The sequence below is a fragment of the Paramacrobiotus metropolitanus genome, unplaced genomic scaffold, assembly GCF_019649055.1.
Source record: "Paramacrobiotus metropolitanus isolate TYO unplaced genomic scaffold, Prichtersi_v1.0 Parri_scaffold0000091, whole genome shotgun sequence".
Classification (NCBI taxonomy): Eukaryota; Metazoa; Tardigrada; class Eutardigrada; order Parachela; family Macrobiotidae; genus Paramacrobiotus; species Paramacrobiotus metropolitanus.
The window spans coordinates 355748-376306 of record NW_026570311.1 but is presented as its reverse complement, the minus strand read 5'-3'; the positions used below and the strand labels follow the sequence as shown (position 1 = coordinate 376306).

The 20559-nt window shown below is 42.7% G+C and overlaps 3 protein-coding genes and 1 long non-coding RNA gene across 5 annotated transcripts; all 4 read left to right on the top strand.

Annotated features, from left to right (window-relative positions):
• Nucleotides 1-3470: 3470 nt before the first annotated feature.
• On the top strand, nucleotides 3471-5250 carry LOC129596515 (uncharacterized). The gene is made up of 5 exons (XM_055493816.1): nucleotides 3471-3638; nucleotides 3751-3940; nucleotides 4031-4266; nucleotides 4341-4574; nucleotides 4639-5250. The coding sequence occupies exons 1-5, from the start codon at nucleotides 3548-3550 to the stop codon at nucleotides 4923-4925; spliced, it is 1038 nt and encodes a 345-aa protein (XP_055349791.1). The 5' UTR covers nucleotides 3471-3547; the 3' UTR covers nucleotides 4926-5250.
• Nucleotides 5251-7431: 2181 nt separating this feature from the next.
• On the top strand, nucleotides 7432-12149 carry LOC129596472 (neprilysin-1-like). The gene is made up of 13 exons (XM_055493765.1): nucleotides 7432-7734; nucleotides 8056-8187; nucleotides 8288-8449; nucleotides 8509-8589; nucleotides 8728-8885; nucleotides 8976-9233; nucleotides 9565-10047; nucleotides 10428-10607; nucleotides 10673-10838; nucleotides 11016-11135; nucleotides 11208-11398; nucleotides 11456-11554; nucleotides 11680-12149. Exons 1-13 carry the CDS (start codon nucleotides 7671-7673, stop codon nucleotides 11857-11859), a joined length of 2274 nt encoding a protein of 757 aa, XP_055349740.1. The 5' UTR covers nucleotides 7432-7670; the 3' UTR covers nucleotides 11860-12149.
• Nucleotides 12150-12251: 102 nt separating this feature from the next.
• LOC129596462 (uncharacterized) lies at nucleotides 12252-13066 on the top strand. Its single transcript, XR_008691432.1, has 2 exons — nucleotides 12252-12526; nucleotides 12604-13066. It is a non-coding gene; the product is annotated as an uncharacterized LOC129596462 (long non-coding RNA).
• Nucleotides 13067-13358: 292 nt separating this feature from the next.
• LOC129596460 (neprilysin-11-like) lies at nucleotides 13359-18401 on the top strand. 2 transcript variants are annotated; one of them, XM_055493739.1, is made up of 13 exons: nucleotides 13359-13948; nucleotides 14200-14331; nucleotides 14681-14842; nucleotides 14901-14981; nucleotides 15127-15284; nucleotides 15371-15622; nucleotides 15771-16262; nucleotides 16842-17021; nucleotides 17094-17268; nucleotides 17386-17505; nucleotides 17570-17760; nucleotides 17821-17919; nucleotides 18026-18401. In XM_055493739.1, exons 1-13 carry the CDS (start codon nucleotides 13885-13887, stop codon nucleotides 18200-18202), a joined length of 2283 nt encoding a protein of 760 aa, XP_055349714.1. In that variant the 5' UTR covers nucleotides 13359-13884; the 3' UTR covers nucleotides 18203-18401. The 2 variants fall into 2 exon arrangements, with proteins under 2 accessions (XP_055349714.1, XP_055349715.1); XM_055493740.1 differs by lacking the exon at nucleotides 13359-13948 and having other exon boundaries at nucleotides 14199-14331; nucleotides 14664-14842.
• The last annotated feature ends 2158 nt before the right edge of the window (nucleotides 18402-20559 follow it).

The window sequence follows — 20559 nt, the reverse complement described above, 5'->3', positions numbered from 1 at the left end:
CAAATTCCCTATCGCACAAGGGAATATCATATTTACTCATTGCGAGAGAGCGTTTACTTTATTGAAAGTACTTTTACATTACACAGTCTTTCCAGCGTATTTTCGAAGTACATTCAAGTGGTAAAAGGTAAACTTTGGGTTCTGCGGTAACCTTACTGAGCGCTCGAGTAGCGCGTAAGGGATTTAGAAATCCTTCTGCGATGGAGAATTCGTTTTGGAACAAGCTCGATGTAAATAATAGACCCCGTTGGGGGTTAGGATGATAGTTCTGCATGCAGCGCACATGTGTAAATAAGGAGTGTATACTCCAGCAGCGCAGAGATATTCTCTTAAAGAATTTTTACCACACGATCTGGGTATTATTATTTAGCGAACTAATACATTGAAAAAGCCGATCGGCATCACTCCGTATTCCATGTTACACATGTTCCATGACCTTTCTAAACTTTGCGGTCTCCACACCGCAAACGTTGCAAAGGTTATGGAGCAGGTTCTTAATTGTCTGTATGTTCCTGCTCTGGTGAATATAGATGACATATCTTTATATATCCTGGAGATCTCAACTGGTCCGAACCATATTCATGCTTGGAGATTTTTTCTCCTACCCTTCATATTATTTTTAACCAATATTATGCGGCATATTGTTGATCTTTTCCGAGGGGCCACCAGTATGACGCGTCACCAATAGTTGCGTTATTTTTGTGGCCATTTGAAAAAGGTCACCAGCGTCGGCGGTTTCGGAAATCATTTCTTTTTCGGTATGCCCAATACCTACTCGTAGTTTTCTGCTACCCACGAAATTTTCGAGAGCGAGAAATCTTCACTTATGGAGAATTTGTCGCAGACAAATGCTGAGTTTTTGATACAAGAAGTTCAGTTTAGTATTTATTTCAGTAAATTAAATTAAAGATTTTCTCTTCGACTTGAGTTTAGGGAAAGTTTTATTAATGCGGATTTGTTCGAAAATGGGAATAGTGAGGATGACGTTAGCACTCGGCTTGCTAGACTGTCTTCCATGGACGCAAGGAGACAGAAAATCTCAGTTGCTCTGGGATTCACGGCTTTTATGTGCAGAACTACCATTTTAAGGAATTTTTTGCGGATATCATTACACGTACATACAACAACAAAAGTCCAACAACCCTCCCGGAAACAAGACAATAATGCGTTCACTGCACTATGCGCATGATGTCGCGTCCGTTGCTTAGCCCCTTACAGAATTTTAATTCGTCAAGCTTCTTATCCATGCAGTATTATATATTGTGGCAGCAACATATTATTTAATATTGCACATATAGTAAGCTACTAGGATATTTAAAAGGCCACGATATTTGGCAGCTTGATCGTTGACGCAGTGATGAGGGTAGTCAATACTCCGCCTGCATAAAATCAGATTGCCGTGGCCGATATTTTATTCTTCGCTAACACATCAGTGTAACATCAGGAAGAGTGCGATATTCCAGAAGATGCGCAGAGTCAAAACGCGGACTTACATCGAGCATCTGCGGCTTACATCGAAACGAGAAACAGGCGTACCAAGTCCCAATTGGCTGGGCTTCGATGTAAGTCGCTTTTTGCTCGATGTCTGTCGGTAGGCGTCGACGAAAACCGTTACGAACAGGGGCGTACCTTGTAGCGGGTCTAAGCGACGCCCAGGTACTTACAAACTTCGTGTTTCCGCGATTTTTATTGGTGGGTCAGCATTCTGAGTTAGATCGAGGCTGCCCACCGCCAATAGCAAAATTCAAAACCACGTGATCGTTTCTCCATACTTTGGGCTGACAGCGACGGTTAAACAGTAAAACAACAGGGTTTTCCGTCTTTTTTTAAGTTTTTTAAGTTCTTGCCTTCTAGTTTGTTGTTGAAATCAGAAATATGAAACTGATATGCATCTATAGTGCATGGAAGCCTGTGTTCTGGGAATCCAGATAAGACAGTGCAGTATAGTGTTTGGCCAGATGCACTCCTGTTTATACTGATCGCTTGCTACCTGATTATCGTTCAATTTAAAATAATTTGAATCCCACCGCAGCTGACTAGCGTATTACAAATTGATTCCGACTTGCCAAAAGGTCCATGATTCCTTATGGCTGTCTCTAACGATTTGTGGTATACTTGTCATGTATTACTGCCGTCGTATCGCAGGGAACCCTGCGCGCTGGCTACCCAGCTGTGGGTGTTGATTGCAGTGCATTCTGTGCTTGAATTCCTGATCGGATGTAGAAAACCGACTACGATTTATACTCCTGGACAACCCCATTTTTGGTTTTTCGTCCGTATATTTTGACAGAGAATTGTATGTTTTTCGTGACCGTGTGGCGGGTTCCCGCTCTGATCTGGCTACCCAGAAGTATTTTTAGTATATCTTGTTGTATTTTTATGTTTATTTTAGCTTAAAATAATACTGCATAGCAGTACCTTAGCGCGCCTTGTTTTGGTACTTTTAAACAGGTTATGGTTATAATATTATGTCATTGTTTAACTTTTAGAAATGTAGTGCTACAGTTTATCGTTAGAAGCATAATGTCAGCACAGCACGCATATTAACTGTCAGTCTGTATGTGCTGACTGTTGTGCGCATGCGGTCGAGTTTAGCCCGTACATACATACATGCAAGACGCGTAAACGGGCGCGGTTTTGCGTTCGATGTCTGTATGTAAAGGGTGAAAAACGTTGTAAGTAAGTCCCCGAAGCGCCTATGCGCATCTGGTCTATTATGTTGAATTTCTATTATACATACGACTTTCTTACGATAGTCCATGTATACGGCATTCTCTTAACTATTTATTACATAAGCTATCGTAAAGAAGTCGTACGTATATATAGAGCTTAAGGAAACCAATGAATGGAACAGCGGCACTAGTTTTCGTTGTCCAACTCGAACCACAACTCGGGATTGTGGCGTGCTGGCCTCCTGAATGCACCTGCTTATATGGGAAGGTACTGCTTTACAATACGAGCAGAATTGATTAAATTACGTTCCTTGGTTTTAGTATGTGTCGAAGAGCAGAGTTTGGCTTCGTATCCATTTTCGCACCATTCATATAGGCTCATTGACCTCGTTATACCTTGCAATTAAGTCTTCAAAGAACCTTTCTTCTTGTCGGTTTGAACCGTGCGGCGCCGACGTGAAAATATTATGTATATTCCACTTGGCTTTCTCACATTTGGTTAATTGGGAATCCTTCCTTCGGGATTTTGTACAGCTCTTCAGAAGGGAGGTGTGAAGAGCAGCAAATGGGCATAAGGATAGACCGTCAAACCTACAGACACTTCGCTCTACGGAAAATGCCCACGAATGAAAACGCGCCAGTTTCAGCGGCTATCGCTATCGGCACAAGGCGCACTGTGAGTGTTAAGATTACTGCGCTACGAGCAATAAGTCCAATCGTTATCGTTATCGGTAGCATTAACGTGATAACAGAACAGACAACGTGAATAATTGTCTTCGATGCACATTTATGAACTGTGAGCAGAGATGTATTATCCATAAGAACCACAATAATCATCAGTCAAGCTTTCCGAGATCGTTAAGGAAGAATGACAAATGAACACCGCAAAGATGATTTGGACCGTTTTTGTCTTGTTTGTTTTCTCCTCCATGCATCTGTTTGTCGGAGGCGCATTTTACAATTACCGTGCGTAACGTAACAAAATTCTTCTGAGACTTTGTGGCAGACAGTGTTCAGTTAACCGTAATCGATCGTGTTTGCATGGGAGATTTGTTGCGCTAAGTTGTTGGTTTCATAGATGATTTGGGGAGTAAATGCGACGGTGAAGTGAAGATCGAATGTCCTCCATTACTACACGGCCGAGCTGGTACATTTCAGTTGACCAACATTTCACGGTTAACGGGAAACTGCGTCGTCAACGTTATAATGGTACCAGGATGTGCAAGCGAAGTCCAGGATCAGCTGTTCTCCATCTATTTCAGTATTCGGCAAGTGGATGTCAGCTTTCTCTAGAATTCGTGGTGAAAAGAGAAATTATTACGTAAAATGGATATAATATCACACATTCCGTCATCCAGAAAGCTCAATATACCCAGCACCGATCGCCTGCGGATGCATCAGTACGACGAGTGGAACAGCACGCTCCTGCTGAAGGACTTAACGCTATCCTGGTGGTACAATATCAATCCAACGTCTGTGGCTCAAGCTCGCACCAGCTGGAACACTCATCCGCGGGTGCAGATTGAGTATACTCGGGGAATAACCAACGCTACTAGTGCACATCAGATGCTGATCGACTACGTTATTGTAGAATGTACGTGTGCAGATTGAAAAATGTATCTCTACCACGCTACAAGAGATTTAACCCACGTTTCATGGCTTTTTTAGTCAAACGAAGTTCCGGAGTGGAAGGATACCTAAGATCCCCTTGTCCAACCCTGAACGGGTACATTCATAATGATTTCGTCTGCGATGCCGATGGTGTCGTAGATCGGGTGAATTGTCCGGGCTTCTACTACGACAGTATCGGGAATAATCCGGCAATGTCGCGGTACTGTGATACGCGCTATCCTACCACCACGGGCCGCTCGACAACGTACCGCTACGAACCGTGGACGCCTAGTAACATCACCAACCTGTCATCCTTGACGATTTACCATAATAAATGCACGGCACCTTTTTGCAGGTTATGACGATGGGATGGACGCCGGCACGATTGCTGGCATCATCATCGCTGTATTCTTTTTCGTGGTTTTATTGATCTGCACCGTATCGTCCGCAAAGTCCCGGCAGCGCCGCTCCGCTCAACCAACCGTTACACTGAGCCGTCCTACTGCGGGCTGGAGTGGCTCCAGAACAACATCCGAGGAACCGCCGCACCCCTTCATGGGAGCGCCACCTTCGTACGAGGAAGTGACGCGAGGCAATAATGTTGCGATCGCGATGCCGCAGCCAGAGGTGCCGAAATACTGAAGTAACGCTTTATTTGGAATAAAATCAGCCAGTGTCACCATATTACAATTGTGGACCAACTTTTGAGTCAGTCCCGTTAAACATCTGCAACTTCACAGTTTATACTCTGTAAAGCAGATTTAAAAAATGTTGTTGTTATTTGATTCCTGGCTGGTAAGGCTCCCCGCAAAAATGTCAACGTTCTTGCTTAGCAAAGCCTAAGAGTACCATGTAAATATTCCCATTAGCGTGCTGTACTTACTATACTGTGCTTTGTCGGCCGGAAAAATCGTTGCCAAGAAGAGGTTTCTGGCTGTACTTATTTGTGATAAGTTTATTTCTCAGTATGTACAGTACAAAGCGAGCTTCGCTCAACAATAGCAATCAAATGAAGAATTTGTCCCTGTTAACATGAGAAGGGACTGTGCACAACACACTCATAGCATTACCACGCATAATCTCCAAACTTAAACGTTGAAACAAAAAAGAGCGACTTTCGCCCGTCATTAAAAACAACTTCTTACCAATCTCCTTTAACATTACAATGTCATTCGTCTTTCTACAACGTCTTTCTTATAGACCAAACCGAAACTTATCAAAGGTCATATCGGGATTATGACCTTTCATTCTGCTTTGCGGTAGCGTAATGACAAGGCAGCAGTTCTTAGCAACAACAAAACAGTAACGTGGTCTACGCTACTTACTCTTTTGGTTGAACTATCTCCTTGAGCTTCGTCATAAATCATGCGCTCAAGTCCGTGACATTGACAAATATCTGGAAAAGCGTAAAGTATCAACAAATTGCTTCTATTGCAACTTCTGTACTCAATTCTATTACTTATCAGAAAATTATTATTACGTTAGTTGTGAGTCGTGCTCACCGTAAGTGACATATTTGCGGCATAATCAGCGGTTTTTTATATCAGGTTGCGGTGATCGGGAGCTAGGGATGCTTTTTCGTTGCCAGCAATTTACAATTGTACAGCACCGCAGGCTTACCGGTCACCATGCATACCAGTCCCGAATGCATGTCGGACACTCTGCAAAACCGCAAAATTCGAAACTTTGTGACCTGAGCCGTGAGCTGAACAATCATCTTCATGCTGGTAGGACTTTAAGAAAACGTCATGCAGGCACTTTGTAAACCATAAATTCACTACCAAACCCAACTTTGTTTGACCCAGTATATAAGTTCTTACATAGGGACTGCCACACTATCAGAATGGTCATAAAACAGTATACACTATACATAACGGAATCACACATTTCAGCCAAAATGTCAGACCAGCCGCTTTCAAATACTGCACGCCGTTTAACCGCAACTGAGTACCACGTATATTAATTCAAATGATGCTTTACTCCTTACAAGCGCACAGGGGGGATGATATGATGCTTTGTAAAGGCACAATTATAGTCTCAACGACCGTAGATGCTGGATTCTAAAATCATTTGTGCAACATCTACTCGTACATAACAGCAGTGGTACGAAACCGACATTTTCATTCACTCGTACTCGTGAGTTGTTATTAAATGTGATTAATAATTGCTAATACTGAAGAACAACGCTGACGCCTGGCATTTACTTCAAAGCGTTCGTGATCCTGATCAGATAAATTTTTCTTTCTGTCGAAACTGAGCCTGCTTTGACGATTGTAATTAAATTTGATATCAAATAGTCTGAAAGACGAAACTGACCATAAATATAATGGCAGTCTAATTACACTCAAATATCCCATGATATTGTCAGTCTGATTTTGAATGCTGACTAATCCAGACATACACAATTCAATATCTTCTTGCGCTCTCTAGAGTACAGTCTGTAGTTATTGCACCGGTCCCAGCCATTGATGTCTAGCTAGCAAGTTGGCTTTCCGTTTAGACATCAAAAACACTTACAAAAGAGAATACATTAGAAAATAGTCGTGTTCCTTTTGCAAGTATATACCTCGATAATTGCATTTGATTAATTTGGCCTTTCAGCGCATCAAACTGACCGTACAAATAGGTATCTGTAGTACCGTGTCTGTGATAAGCTGCATGTTATGCCCTGTCTGTTAAATGTGGTTATACAGAAGTATTGATATCTTATCCGTATATCAGCGCTGCTTGTAAAAATGCGCTTGTTGATATTATGATTATTAATGCCGTACCGGTATAAATATGATCTACGGGCTGTCCATTAAAATGTGGTCGTCCATCTGAGTGTGTTTGTGGCCAGCGCTATCGCATTACCGCCCCAATACGACAATGTATACAAACACAATTATAAAAATATGATCGATCGGCTGCAGCGCTCTCTCTCTCTCGCAGCCAATGTCATGTGTATCGGCCAATAACGCGGGCTGTTTAATCGGTCGGTCAGCACACTTTACGGCCGTGTCTTCATGCTATCCGGCCGCGGCGTTTCATACAGCGGTACGGGGCCCTTATGTAAACAAACCCATAACAAACCAATAAACTGTCTCAACTGACACCCGCATCATGTAGCCGATTAGGGCCATTAGCTTGTACAGTGGTACTGCACAGATGTTGGCCGGGGGCTCTGCACAACATCCGCCGTTGTACAATAGCGTGGCAGTGATGCGCGGATTATTGGATGCGCCGGCGTTCCACATTCGGTCACACGGGAGATCGTAAACGCCGGTAGTTGCGCTGTGCTTACGTCGCTGTGGCTTAAAGACGACGGCGGCGGCTGTCCGGGGGTTCAGAGAAGAGCGGATTTAGTTTGATGCTGGCGGAAGTTGTATTTTTCCTCCGCCGGAAACTATGGAGTGCCTTCAGGTTATCTTGCTGATTGGTTTAGCGGCATACGCGGCTGCGGCGGCTACCGGTAAGAAACTGAAATTCGTTCCAGTTATTCATGCAATTTCCTGTATTTGATGGCTCTACTCTTTATTCTGTTTTTCGGTGGCCAAGCACCGCTCGATAAATTATTACATTAAATAAACAAATTTTCCGACTTGACCTCAGAAAAATCGTACCGGTTTTCCTTTCGAAGTTATTCGTTTTTCACTATTATTGTAACGTTAGCAGATTTGCTCCGCTGATCTCCTAATCGGAAGAGATTTACTGCAAACGGGAACACGAATTTAATTATGATTAATTATAAATTTTTGCTGAAAATGTACATGTTTAAAAATGTTTTATTTAGACCTTAATTTGTCGCTGATCAGCCCCGATCAGTCAGGAAATGCCGTTCAAGAAACAGTTGATCCAATGGACACCATTATGTCACCGGATGCCAACAACAGCATCTGTGCGACAACGGCTTGCGCCAACACCGGTACTCGAAGACTAATAAAATACCCTAATTGTTTACTATTTAATGCATCAGCAAGCGCAAATCATGGACGCAGCGTTTAAAATCTCTTTCGGTGTTGCAGCTAAAGAGATGCTGAGCTACATGAATCTAACTGTCGACCCGTGTCAGGATTTCTACGAGTACGCTTGCGGACGGTACGGTGAACACCACGAAATCAAACCCGACCAGTCATCCGCCACGCAGTTCTATTACCAAGATGAGAAACTGCTCAAAGAATTACGATGTAATATTTTCGCGGAAGAAATTAAAATCACATTGCTAATTTTGTGGCTTTATGTTCAGCGATTCTGGAGAGTAACGAAACGGAAGCCAGCCACGCGCGTGAAGCAGCACGGCAGCTGTACAAGATCTGCCTCGATAAGGGTAATTATTTGGTTTTATTGCTGTTTTGCATAAGGAAGTTGGCACGTGTCGTTAAGTGCTGGCCATTTCTAACGAAACGGCTAATAAAATTATATGACTTTACCCGGAGACGCTATACGTGCAGCACATTTTTCGCAGATGCTTTACGTAAGAACGGCGTGCAGCCGGTTATGGACATCCTGCAGAAGACGATTGGCGGTTGGCCTATCCTGACACCCAACTGGGATCCCGACGCGTTTGACCTGTGGAAAGCGCTTATTTATTTTGACGAATACGGCTTTGATCCATTGTTGAGTGTATGTATTTGTGTGTCTATAATGTTGACATAGTTTGCAAACGTACGTAAACAGTTTATCAACAGAATTGATGTGCGTGTATGCTTTTAGGTGAGTATCGTTGCTGATCTGCACAATGCCTCCTTTAACCGGCTGTCGATCGGTATTCCCGGTGGATTTAATAAGAATCTGTGGAGCAGTACTGCCGGCAAGAAATACATTGCCACGTATCCCAGTTTTATGTTGAATGTTACGCGGATATTTGCTAATCTTTCATCGGAGCATGGGGATTTTGAGTCGCGGTATAACTGGACGGATATTGAGATCCAGTTGAACAAAACCCAGGATTTCTATCTATTCTTAACCAACGTAAGTCAAAAGCACGAGTTATCATCAGTTCCGTGTAACGTGCTGCATTACGTATATGAAACCTTCTTATGCATATGTTCACGAAAACAAATTTCCGTAAAGCTTGAGCTAAGGCTTATGTGCACTGCGCGTTTCACTTTCGTCGAATAAAATGAAACCATCGTGCTTTGTTGGATACAGTCCAGTTTTTGGCAACTGTTGCTCTTTGTTTGCTTGTCTACCATTTTTTATCGTCAATTTGTTAAATTTTTCAGATCTGTTGATGTCTAATCCTCTGTGTAAACAAAACATATGTACTTGGATTTTCTCTTATTGTGGTGCAAATCTGCAGCTCTCATCTACAAGCTTGGAGCTAAAAGAATTCGAAAAATTCTACAATCTCCATACACTGGCCAATGTGACTTCCAGTTTGTTCTTCCGGTCCAATTTCTCCAAAGGAGTCTTTGGTTTTATCCGTGATTCCCTGACCTTTGGCAGCATGGGCCATCTGGCCAGCGAAGACATGGTCGTTAACATCCCAAAGCCGGCCGCCATGGAGGCTTACGATAAGAAGATGGCGGAGATTGAGAAACTGGGTGTGGAGGGCAAACGCTTCCTGGCTAACCACCTTGGATGGAAGATCGTCGCCGGCTACAGTGCGGATCTTGCGCAGCCCTTATTTGACACTTTCGAGCTGCAGGGTCGGATATTGTCCGGGAAGAATAAGACGGATCCCATCTGGAAGCGCTGCGTGTGGACTGCCGAAGCCTATCTGCCATTGGCAGTGGCATCACTCTATGTGGATAAAGTCCTCGATAAGCATGTCAAGCAAAAGGTAAGTTGTTTTAAGCAAGAAATCTCCATTTAAATTATTCGAGAACACTGTGATCCACAAATTTTTTATTAAATTTCTTTTACTAAGTTTAGTATACTGCCTATTTCGAATAGATTCTCAAATGAAATTCATCAGAAACTGCCGTAAATTCGTTTCCGATTTATAGTTTAGAACAAGCTTGAGGTTTAGGATAGTCCCATGCTTGTATTGGCCACTGATAAGTGTCATGGGTGATGTTGGGCGCTTTTCTGTAGTTTTTCCGACATCTGCCCATGATTTCATAGTATTACATCACATTGGTTTATTTGCCAAAAAGTTGTAAACAACTACTGCACAAACTTTATTTTGCGCATTGATGCTTCGATGTTTGTACTTTATAGGTCTCGGATATGGTTATAAATATCCGCACTTCATTCACGGAACGCCTAAATAGCGCCGACTGGATGGACGCCGAGACACGCGCACGCGCCCTGGAGAAGCTGCACGGCATGCTAGAGTTTAACGTCTACCCGGCATTTTACGCGCTCAACATTTCCCTCATTGAGGAGATGTACGAGAACGTGAGTAAATATACAAATCAGTTCATAGACCAGTCATGTCGTGTGACTGGCGAAAGCCTTTGTAGGTTACGGTCGGCGAGGGAATGTTTAACACATCTCTGGAGTTGAATCGCGAGAGCAATATTCGGCGAACACAGCGTTTGGATAAAGTCAATACGCGGGAGTATGTTCTGGATCGCCTGTATACCGTGACAACCAATGCACAGTATATGCCGACATACAACATCATAGGTAAAGTATATCGCAATGCAAATCGCACTTTATAAAGCACTCGCACTTTAAGTATATCGCACTTTATAAAAAGTTAAAGGAATACAAATCTCATCTAAAATAAAAATGTCCCATACAAATCTCATTTAAAATAAAAAATATCATCTTATCACATACCCAAAAATAATATAATTTCAGCAATTTTCGCGGGTGTCTCGCAGCCGCCGTTTTTCGACGTGGATATTCCGGATTATTTTAACTACGGCAGTTTGGGCCATGTTATTGGACATGAGATTACACACGGTTTCGATGATCAAGGTTTGCTTGGCTAAAAGGCGCTTTGCTCAAGTTTGTGTACCATACTATCTAAACGTATCGCATGAAATGCAGGTTCGAAATTTGATGAAACCGGAAAAATGTTCAATTGGTGGAGCAATTCATCGCGGAAAGCCTTTGACAGCAAAGCCTCTTTGATTGTGGAGCAGTACAGCCAATACAAAACACCTTTCGGCAATATCAACGGAAATCTGACGTTGTCGGAGAATATCGCTGATGCCGGTGGACTAAAGACCACATTCAATGTGAGTTCAACGTCGCACTCGCCATCACAATGTTTATTTTGATGTTTATTCTTGTAGGCTTATCAACTACACTTACATCACAACGGCAGTGACCTTCATTTGCCAGGACTGCAGAATCATACGAATAACATGATGTTTTTCTTATCAGCTGCTCAGGTAACTTACTTTGCAATAACTCTTCAAACAGCAATGCACGATAAAAAGCAAAAATGTATTATTAAAAATCGGGTATAAAAAACCCTCCGCAAACTGAAATTCATATACTGGACCAATTTTTATAGGTATGGTGTGGTTTACAACGGCCGGAAAGGGAACAACTGAACCTGGTCAGCGATCCGCATACACCGCGTCGCTGGAGAGTCAATGGAGAGATGGCCACGTTCAGGGAGTTCGCCAAGGCCTACAACTGTCCGGCGGACAGTGCCATGATTTACAATCAATCTAATGGCCTTTGGCGATAGCCGGTACCCGTGATGAATTACACTGACTGTTGTTCTCTTATAATTATGCAATCTGTTGAAGCTGCTAAATGTTGAATTAATAATTTAATCGCCGTACCAGTTGAAAGCATTTCTTTAGTCAAGTTATTAAAATGCAAATACATTTACTTTTTTTTGTCAAAATAAACCATTTTAGACATCCTGGAGTGACAATGTTTACCTGTGATTACGTAGTACGTACCGTACATTCTTGTACATCAGTAGAACGCTATACGCTGAACGCTATACTCCTACTTTACGCAATGCGAATGATAACATTCACTGCACATGCAGAATAATAAACCAGCAAAGGTAACAACAGTTTGAATGTTATCGACGATAAGCGTAATAATGGACAGCATGTGGAAGCCACACGTTATTGGGTTTATCGAACTGACTCTTTGTGGCAGTTTTTGACATAGTCAACATCATAAGCGTGCAGCTAGTGGTCACCAAACTGAGCGTACGACGATATCCGTCGTTTTGCTCTTCAAAAGATTCGTGACTAGTTCTAACAAGCCTTTGCAAACTTATAAGTGTATTCAGCATCTCGGTAAGTTGGTAACAATGGGCGACGTATTCGTTGGACTTCTTGTTATTGTCCTCTTTAGCACTGGCAATGTGCTTTCCGCTGATCATGGTCATCATGGTAAGATCAGTTGCTTTGACAAGCAGGTTTTTTTACGACCAAGAGGCAGTGATCCGTAAGAATGATAATGCCCGTAGATGAAGATGCGCAGGGATTCATGCACCATCTGAGCCATACAGCCATCGGCGCCATCGCCATGTCCGTAACTATCGTGGTGCTTCTGTTGGCTACGGGGATTGGACTCTGCTGTCGCAAGAGACGACGTCGGGTGTACCATGAGAAGCAGCTCCGACGAGCTTTACTGCGGCGCTCCATTTCTGTTGTTGTATAGAGCTGCCTTTTTCTGCTTTTCTCATGCACATAAATATTCAGTAAAAAATGCTTTAGTACTCGTATTATAGTATAAATGGGTGGCTAAATAAATACATCGAACTTCACAAATATTCGGAGTTTTAGTCTGAAGATTTCTTGCGGTTATCTTCAGTGTGTTTTGGTTCCGTTTCATACTGCAGAGTAACTGGAACAAATTTTTCGTTCCGAAGATTTTAGTGCAAGGCGTTGTCTTTTCTTAAATGTCCTGAATAAAGTCTACGGTGTCAACACACAAGAAATGAAATATAATTTCATAATCATAAAAGGTTTATCTTTACTTGATAGTAAATATAAGAAGTCTTTAAAAGATTTCTAAAAAAGGATATTATGGTTTTTTTTACTGCTCTATATATCTGCGTCATCTGGTAATTATAAACCATGAACGATTAAACCTGTTGCTTTCACCGATAGAGCGGAAACGGTACATACTTTGTATGCTCGCTCACGATGTTTACGTTCTCTATATTACCATTGACAGTTGAACGACAACACTTTCTTTAAAGCGCAAGTTTGCCAGAAGGCACGTTCATCTGGCCTTCCTGCAAATGCAACTTTCGGCAACCAAAACAAAGAACGCAGACAGGTTTACTCGTTCAATACCTAAAGAACGGAATCCGTTAAGGAAGTGACTTACTCGACCGTTTCCAGGATACAGTGAAACTCTTCTAAAACTGCAAATCGTGCGCTCCTGGCATATCGTGACTAACAATTCTCCTGGTGTGTTCGGTATAAAAACGTAATCGCGTCGGCTATTTACTTGGTAAATACATTCCGTTAGTGGCCTGAAAGTTAAGAAAAAAGGCGATGCATTTAAAGATAAAGGCGCAATAATGCCATGACACATTACGCCGAAGCTTGACAGGGATACCCAGATTATTGGCTTGCGCCAGCGTTCCACATTCGGTCACGGGAGATCGTAAACGTCGCTGTTGCGGTGCGGTTGCATAGTTGTGGCTTAAGAAACGAGTTCTGCCGTCCGGGGCTTCAGCAGACAACCGCAATCAGTTGAATCTGGCAGGAGTTGTGTTTTTTCTCTACCGGAAACTATGGATTGTCTTCAGAGCTTCCTGTGGACTGTCTTAGCAGCGTATGCGGCTTCGACGAGTTCCGGTGAGAAACATAAGCAGCGCAAGCTTTCGTAAATTTATTTCCTTCGAAGTTAGATATTTTTTTATTTTTTTTGAAGCCTAAATAGTAGTTAATACTGGAGTCGGAATATTCTGATACGGTATGATTACGCCAATGTTCCCGTCGGAAGCACAGTACTGTCTTGCCAAAACCCAAAACGGCTGCTCACTTTCATATTTTAATTTTAGTTTAGCAGCTGTAAATTTAATTAAATTCAAGACATTTCTCTTCAGACCTGGATTTGTCGCTGATCAGTTCCGATCCGACAGGAAATGCAGTGGATGAGTCGGTGGATCCCGTGAAGACCATAATGTCACCGCATGCTGACAACAATATTTGTGCGACACCGGCTTGCGCAAACACCGGTAAATACGTATATTACCAATAACTGGTATACTACCAATAACTGCACTGGATATCACATTTTATACAGCTTAGGACAAAATGGTCGCATACCCAACATCTCCACATTCAGTACGAATGCAGCGCAGTGCACTGTACGACTGAGTTCAAAATATCCGTTTCGTACAAGTGCACTGCACCGCTTGCGTACAGAATGCTGGGTATGGGGCTGTGCGACCATTTAGTCCTACATTGTAATTTTTATCGGTTTGCTTTTCGCTTCATTCACAATAAGCTTTAATAAACAGAAAATCGAATAATGACAGCCCAGAGAATGATCGTAGCTCATTCACAGAGCCCTCGGTGTTGCAGCTAAAGAGATGCTGAACTACATGAATTTAACTGCCGACCCGTGTCATGATTTCTACGAGTACGCCTGCGGCCGTTATGGTGAACAGCATGAAATTAAATCCGATGAGTGGGCTGTCGACCAGTATTATTATCAGGACGAAAAATTGTTCCAGGAAAAACGATGTAAGTCCATTTTTGCAAAGGAGCTGATTATAGTGCTGATTTGCGAATGCATGTTCAGTGATTTTGGAAAGCAACGAAACGGAAGCCAGCCACGCGCGGGAAGCAGCACGGCAGTTATACAAGATGTGCCTCGATACAGGTATAGAACACTCATTTTTACTGCTGTTTTGCATAAGGATGTTTGGACGTTGCACCAGTCATGGAGTGCTGACAGTTCCCTGGGAAACGGCTAATAAAATTACTCGAAAGCCGATGATGCTGAAGATGCAGCGTACTTTTCGCAGATGCGTTACGAAAGAACGGCGTGCAGCCGGTTCTGGATATCCTGCAGAAGACAATTGGCGGTTGGCCTATCCTTACTCCCAACTGGGATCCCGACGCGTTTGACCCGTGGAAAGCGCTGACTTATTTGGATCAATACGCGTTTTATCCGTTGTTGGGTGTATGTAATCCTTATGATTTCTCGTACATTTTTGGCACAAATTCATACCGGCTCGCATACGGACAGAACTGATGTCTGTTATTTAGTTGAGCATCGCGCCTGATCTGCGCAACACCTCCTTAAATAGGCTGTCAATTGGCTTTCCCGATGGAATTAGTAAGTCCTACCTTATTGCCGCCGTGAAATACAATACATTGTATTCCAATCTTATGCTGAATGTCACACGGATATTCGCAAATCTGTCAACGGTGAATGGAGATTCCGAGTCGCGGTATAACTGGACGGATATTGAGATCCAGCTGCATAAAACCATGGATGTTTTATACTTCTTAAGCAGCGTAAGAAAAAATACAGAGAAAATTTATTATAGTTATAACATACTTAGCAAGACATAATCTACGCACCGCGTGGCTTCAATTCCGAGGATACCGCTGGTATCTCAGCGAACAACAGGAGCTTATTAACGCAAATATTTTTCGTTTGAAGTTCTATCCAAACACCACCGAACTGCTAAAATTCGAAAATTTCTACAACCTCCGAACATTGGCTAATGTGAGCTCCAGTTTGTTCTTCCGATCCGATTTCTCCGATGGCCTCACTGATTTTATTCGCAATTCCCTGTCCGTGGGCGGCATGGGCCATTTGGTTAGCGAGGACATGGTCGTTAACATCCAAAATCCAGCCGCCATGGAGGCTTTCGACAAGAAAATGGCAAAGACTGAGCAGCTGGGCGTGGAGGGCAAGCGTTCCTTGGCTAACTACCTCGGGTGGAAGATCGTCGACAGTTACAGTCCGCATCTCGCACAGTCACTCATTGACGAGCTGGAGGTGCAGCAGGGACAGATTGCCGGAAAAACTCAACACTTTAAGACGGAACCCATCTGGAAACGTTGTGTACGCACAGTCGAAACTTACCTGCCGTTGGCCCTGGCTTCCATCTATGTGGATAAAAAACTCGATAAACGGGTCAAACAAAAGGTGAAAAAGTAGAAATCTTGTGGTTTTAGTTTACTAGAGGTTAGTTATAATCTGTTCGAGCCTTACTATTTGAATCAATAAATTTTGCAGCAATTTCCTATCAAACTTCTTTGATAAGTTTTACAGTCTCAAACCAGTCTCAAACTGCTTTCGGTAAAAAATTTTCAGAGATGCTGATGTCACGAGGAAGGTCTAGCACCCCCTCGAAATACAGATAAATCTGGAGGTGGGAGAACACGGGTCTCCCACAAAAGAAGAGTTTATTGCCCAAAAAGGGAAAAATACAGAAATAGGGGAAAATGGATGCAATAAACTGCCCATTGCCACAGGCAATGCATGAAATCTACATCAGCAGCCACCTAGGGCGGCTGCTCCATACATCAAGCATACACCGTGAGACACTGATCAAAACGATGACTATATTTATAGTTTCATGGTTGAATGGTCACTATTATGATCATCGTTTGGCACTGCATTAAAATTTTTTGTTGCAATGCCTATTTTGGCTTGCTTTCCTAGAACTTCTAAACAAAACTCACAGAAACGCTTTCTGATGCATTGAAGTTTCGATGTTGCTAGGTCTCGAACATGGTCATTAACATCCGCACTTCATTCGCGGAACGTCTCAAGAGAGCCGACTGGATGGACGCCGAGACGCGCGCGCACGCCCTGAAAAAGCTGCACGGCATGCTGGAGTTTATTGTGTACCCGGAATTTTACGTCCACAACATCTCTCTCATTGAGGAGATGTACGAGAATGTGAGTGGAAATAACAGTAGGCTCATACAGCGGCAATGGCGATCTGTCGTATGACCTGGGAAACGGTTGTAGGTCACCGTAGGTGCGGGAATGCTTAATATGACGCTGGAGTACATGCGCGAGGTTAGCATTCGGCAAAAGAAGCGACTGGGCCAAATCAACACGCGGGATTACAGAGTGTACGTGCTCGATCGCTTGTACACGGTGAAGACCGAAGTCCAATATGCGCCGAGATTCAACGACATAGGTACGAGATAATATTTTCAGATTTTGATGACGAAATAAAGAACGTCTACATAGAAAAAGAAATTAAAGATAAAAAAAATTTAATTTTTTGAATCTAAAAATAAAATTTTATTTTCAGACATTTATGCCGGCTTCGCACAACCCCCTTTCTTTGATGTTGATACTCCGGATTACCGTAATTATGGGAGCTTGGGTAAAACAGTTGGGCACCAGATGACGCATGGTTTTGATATTCAAGGTTTGCTCGTCACAACTGACGTTTCGGCAAATGCTTGTCTAGTGAATTAAGCGGTTTACAACAGGTTCGAAATTCGATGAGACGGGGAGTTTTTACAATTGGTGGAGTGATTCGTCGCGAAAGGCATTTGACAGCAAAGCCTCGTTGATTGTGGAGCAGTACAGTCAGTACCAAACACCTTTCGGCAATATCAACGGCAACCTGACTTTATCGGAGAATATCGCTGATGCCGGCGGACTAAAGACTGCATTCAATGTGCGTTCACTCTTGTCAACTTCGCCATCAAAACGATTATTTGACTTTTTATCGTTGTAGGCATATCAGCTACACTTGCAACACCATGGCAGTGACCTGCATTTGCCGGGATTGCAGAATCACACGAATAATATGATGTTTTTCTTATCAGCTGCTCAGGTAACTAACAAACTTTTTATGCAGCGACTGGCTTTATACCAAAAATCAGATTGAAAGCCCCACTGCAAACTAAAATGCATACGGTATGCAAAACCAGTTTTTATAGGAGTTATGTGGTTTACAACGGCCGGAAATGTTGAAATATACCCTAAAGTACGATCTACACACACCGTATCGCTGGAGAGTCAATGGAGAAATGTCCACGTTCAAGGAGTTCGCCAAAGCCTACAACTGTCCAGCAGACAGCCCCATGATCTATGATAAGTCTAACGGTGTGTGGTGATGACCTGTGCCGGTGACATTTCCCACTGACTGTTATTCTCCGGTTGTAGTCAGTTAATGCAGCCGAGTGTTCGATTAATAACTTCTCGCTGTAGCGGTTGAAAGTATTTCTTTAATAGAGTTAGTAACATAATATTATATGGTGCTTTTGATTCGATGAAATATCACTTGTTACAAGTATAAATGTGGCTATATAACTATCCGGGATGGTGGGCGATAGTGAAAGATGGCACTAATACTAACCAACTATACTCGCAAAAAAAATAGCAGCTAGTGGCAACTCTTTACTGATGAAAAGTCCAAATGAACAGAGCGCCTTTTCTGGCGGCATCGCAGTGCTGCTTACATACTCTAAGCATCAGGGATAGAAAATCTGAATCAGTATAAAAACAATGAAGAAAGATCTAGAGCATGATTTAACAATAGGGTGTGGCTCGGGCGTAACAATAGAAAATAAGCATACAATGATGAATCATATGCAACTAGCGCATTGATCCATATTGTATGATGGCAACAGTTAAAGAGCAGCTATTAATTGCTTTAGCTACTCTATTTTAAACGCTTCGATGGTCATATAATTACGCAGCAATATTTCACCTATGACACACTTTGAGTTTGGTCATAGTCTAAGGGATATGGCAAATTCTTGCGTACGGTGTAATGTTGTAGTTATCGGGCAGCTGCTCTCGTGGAACCGTTTAGCGTTAAAAGTCAAAACCACATACCTCACGCAGTCAGATGGCATGCCAGAAGGCACGTCCGTCTGGCCTTCCTGCAAATTTCGGCAACAAGGGTTAACAATTCTAGACAGATTTATTCGTTCAATACCTATAGAAAACGGTCTCCGTTACGGAAGTGGCTTGCTCTTCAGGAGGTACGCTCCGGGCAGTTCGTGACTGGAACATTTTTCCTGGTGTGTTCGCTATAGAAACCGTGATCGCTAACCGTGATCGCTTCGACGAGCTATTCACTATGTACAGTAAATCTGTACGTACATTCCGTTACAGTGAATGAAAGGTAAAAAAATGACGATGCATTAAAGGTATACAGTACAATTGGCATAATACATTACGTCGAAGCGTGATATTGACGCTCGGATTACTGAGTGCGCCTGGTTTCCACAGTCGGTCACGGGAGATCCTAAAAGTGGGTAGCTGCGTTTAGGTTACGAATTTCTGGCTCGAAGACAGTTTCTTCTGTCCGGGCGGTCAGCAGAATAACCTATTCCGATTTATCCGGCGGAAGTTGTATTTTTCCACCATCAGAAACTGGATTGTCTTCCCGGTATCCTCTTGACTGCTTCGGCCGCATATACTGCTTCGACGGGTAAAGGTGTGAAACTGGTATTAGCACAAACTTTCCGCACATTTATTTCTTTGGAAACCAGATTCTTTTTCTTTCTGTTGTTTCGAAACTTACCATAGAATTTAAAACTGGAGTCGGAATATAGTGATGTACTATGCTTGCGCCACTGTTCTCTATGGGAGTACCGTGACTTTTCCTGAATAAAAAACGGCAGCTTTCTGTTTAAATTTAGGTTGAAGGCTTCTACGCGCAAGAAGACTATCGCTTCGCATTCGACAACTTCGTCGGTGTTGCTGACGACAACCACGTTTTCTATGGATGATAGCTGGACAGCGGAAGCAAGATGCTGCGGGTTGGAGCTAAAAGTGTCGACGTTTCTCATTTTTCGGGACGGTGGATGCTGGACGTTCTGGAAACTGCATGCACTGTCGGTATGCATTCACAAAAGCCCACTTGCAGAGTACAACAACCGTTACAACGCCTGGATGCACGAAGCTTTTGCCATAAATTTTGCCGGTTGCTCATGTTACGTTTCCTAAGTATTTTTTAGTAGGAATATGTCCATTCCTGTGCGTTGACAGATTGAAGTGCAGCGTTTTTGACATTTTTGTTTTCACATTACGAATATTCAACAGGTTCGTTAAAAAATGGTGGGCACTACGCGTAAAGTGCTCGCAAAATAATTTTTGAAAAAATACCACTTCCAGGTTTCTAGGTACACTACCAGAATTATTTTTTTTTTCGCGATCGTAACAAACCGGCATTCATTTGTACCCTTTCGTTTAACTAATGGACCTCGCTACGCTCCGGTCGGGCATATATTTGACAAGCTTACGTAGCTAATGATGACGGAATATGGTGTACAGTAGCAGCGATGTACGTACTTCTGTATATCTGTACTCGTACTTTTCGGCTATATTTTTGTACTTTCTCGCATTTTCTCTTTTGTTTTGGGATATACTTTTGGCTTTTCTAAGCGGACGCACTTTGCGTCTATATAAGTCCGAGAGTTGCAGTTCATTTAGGAGCAGTTCTCTCATTACGAGTTTTGGC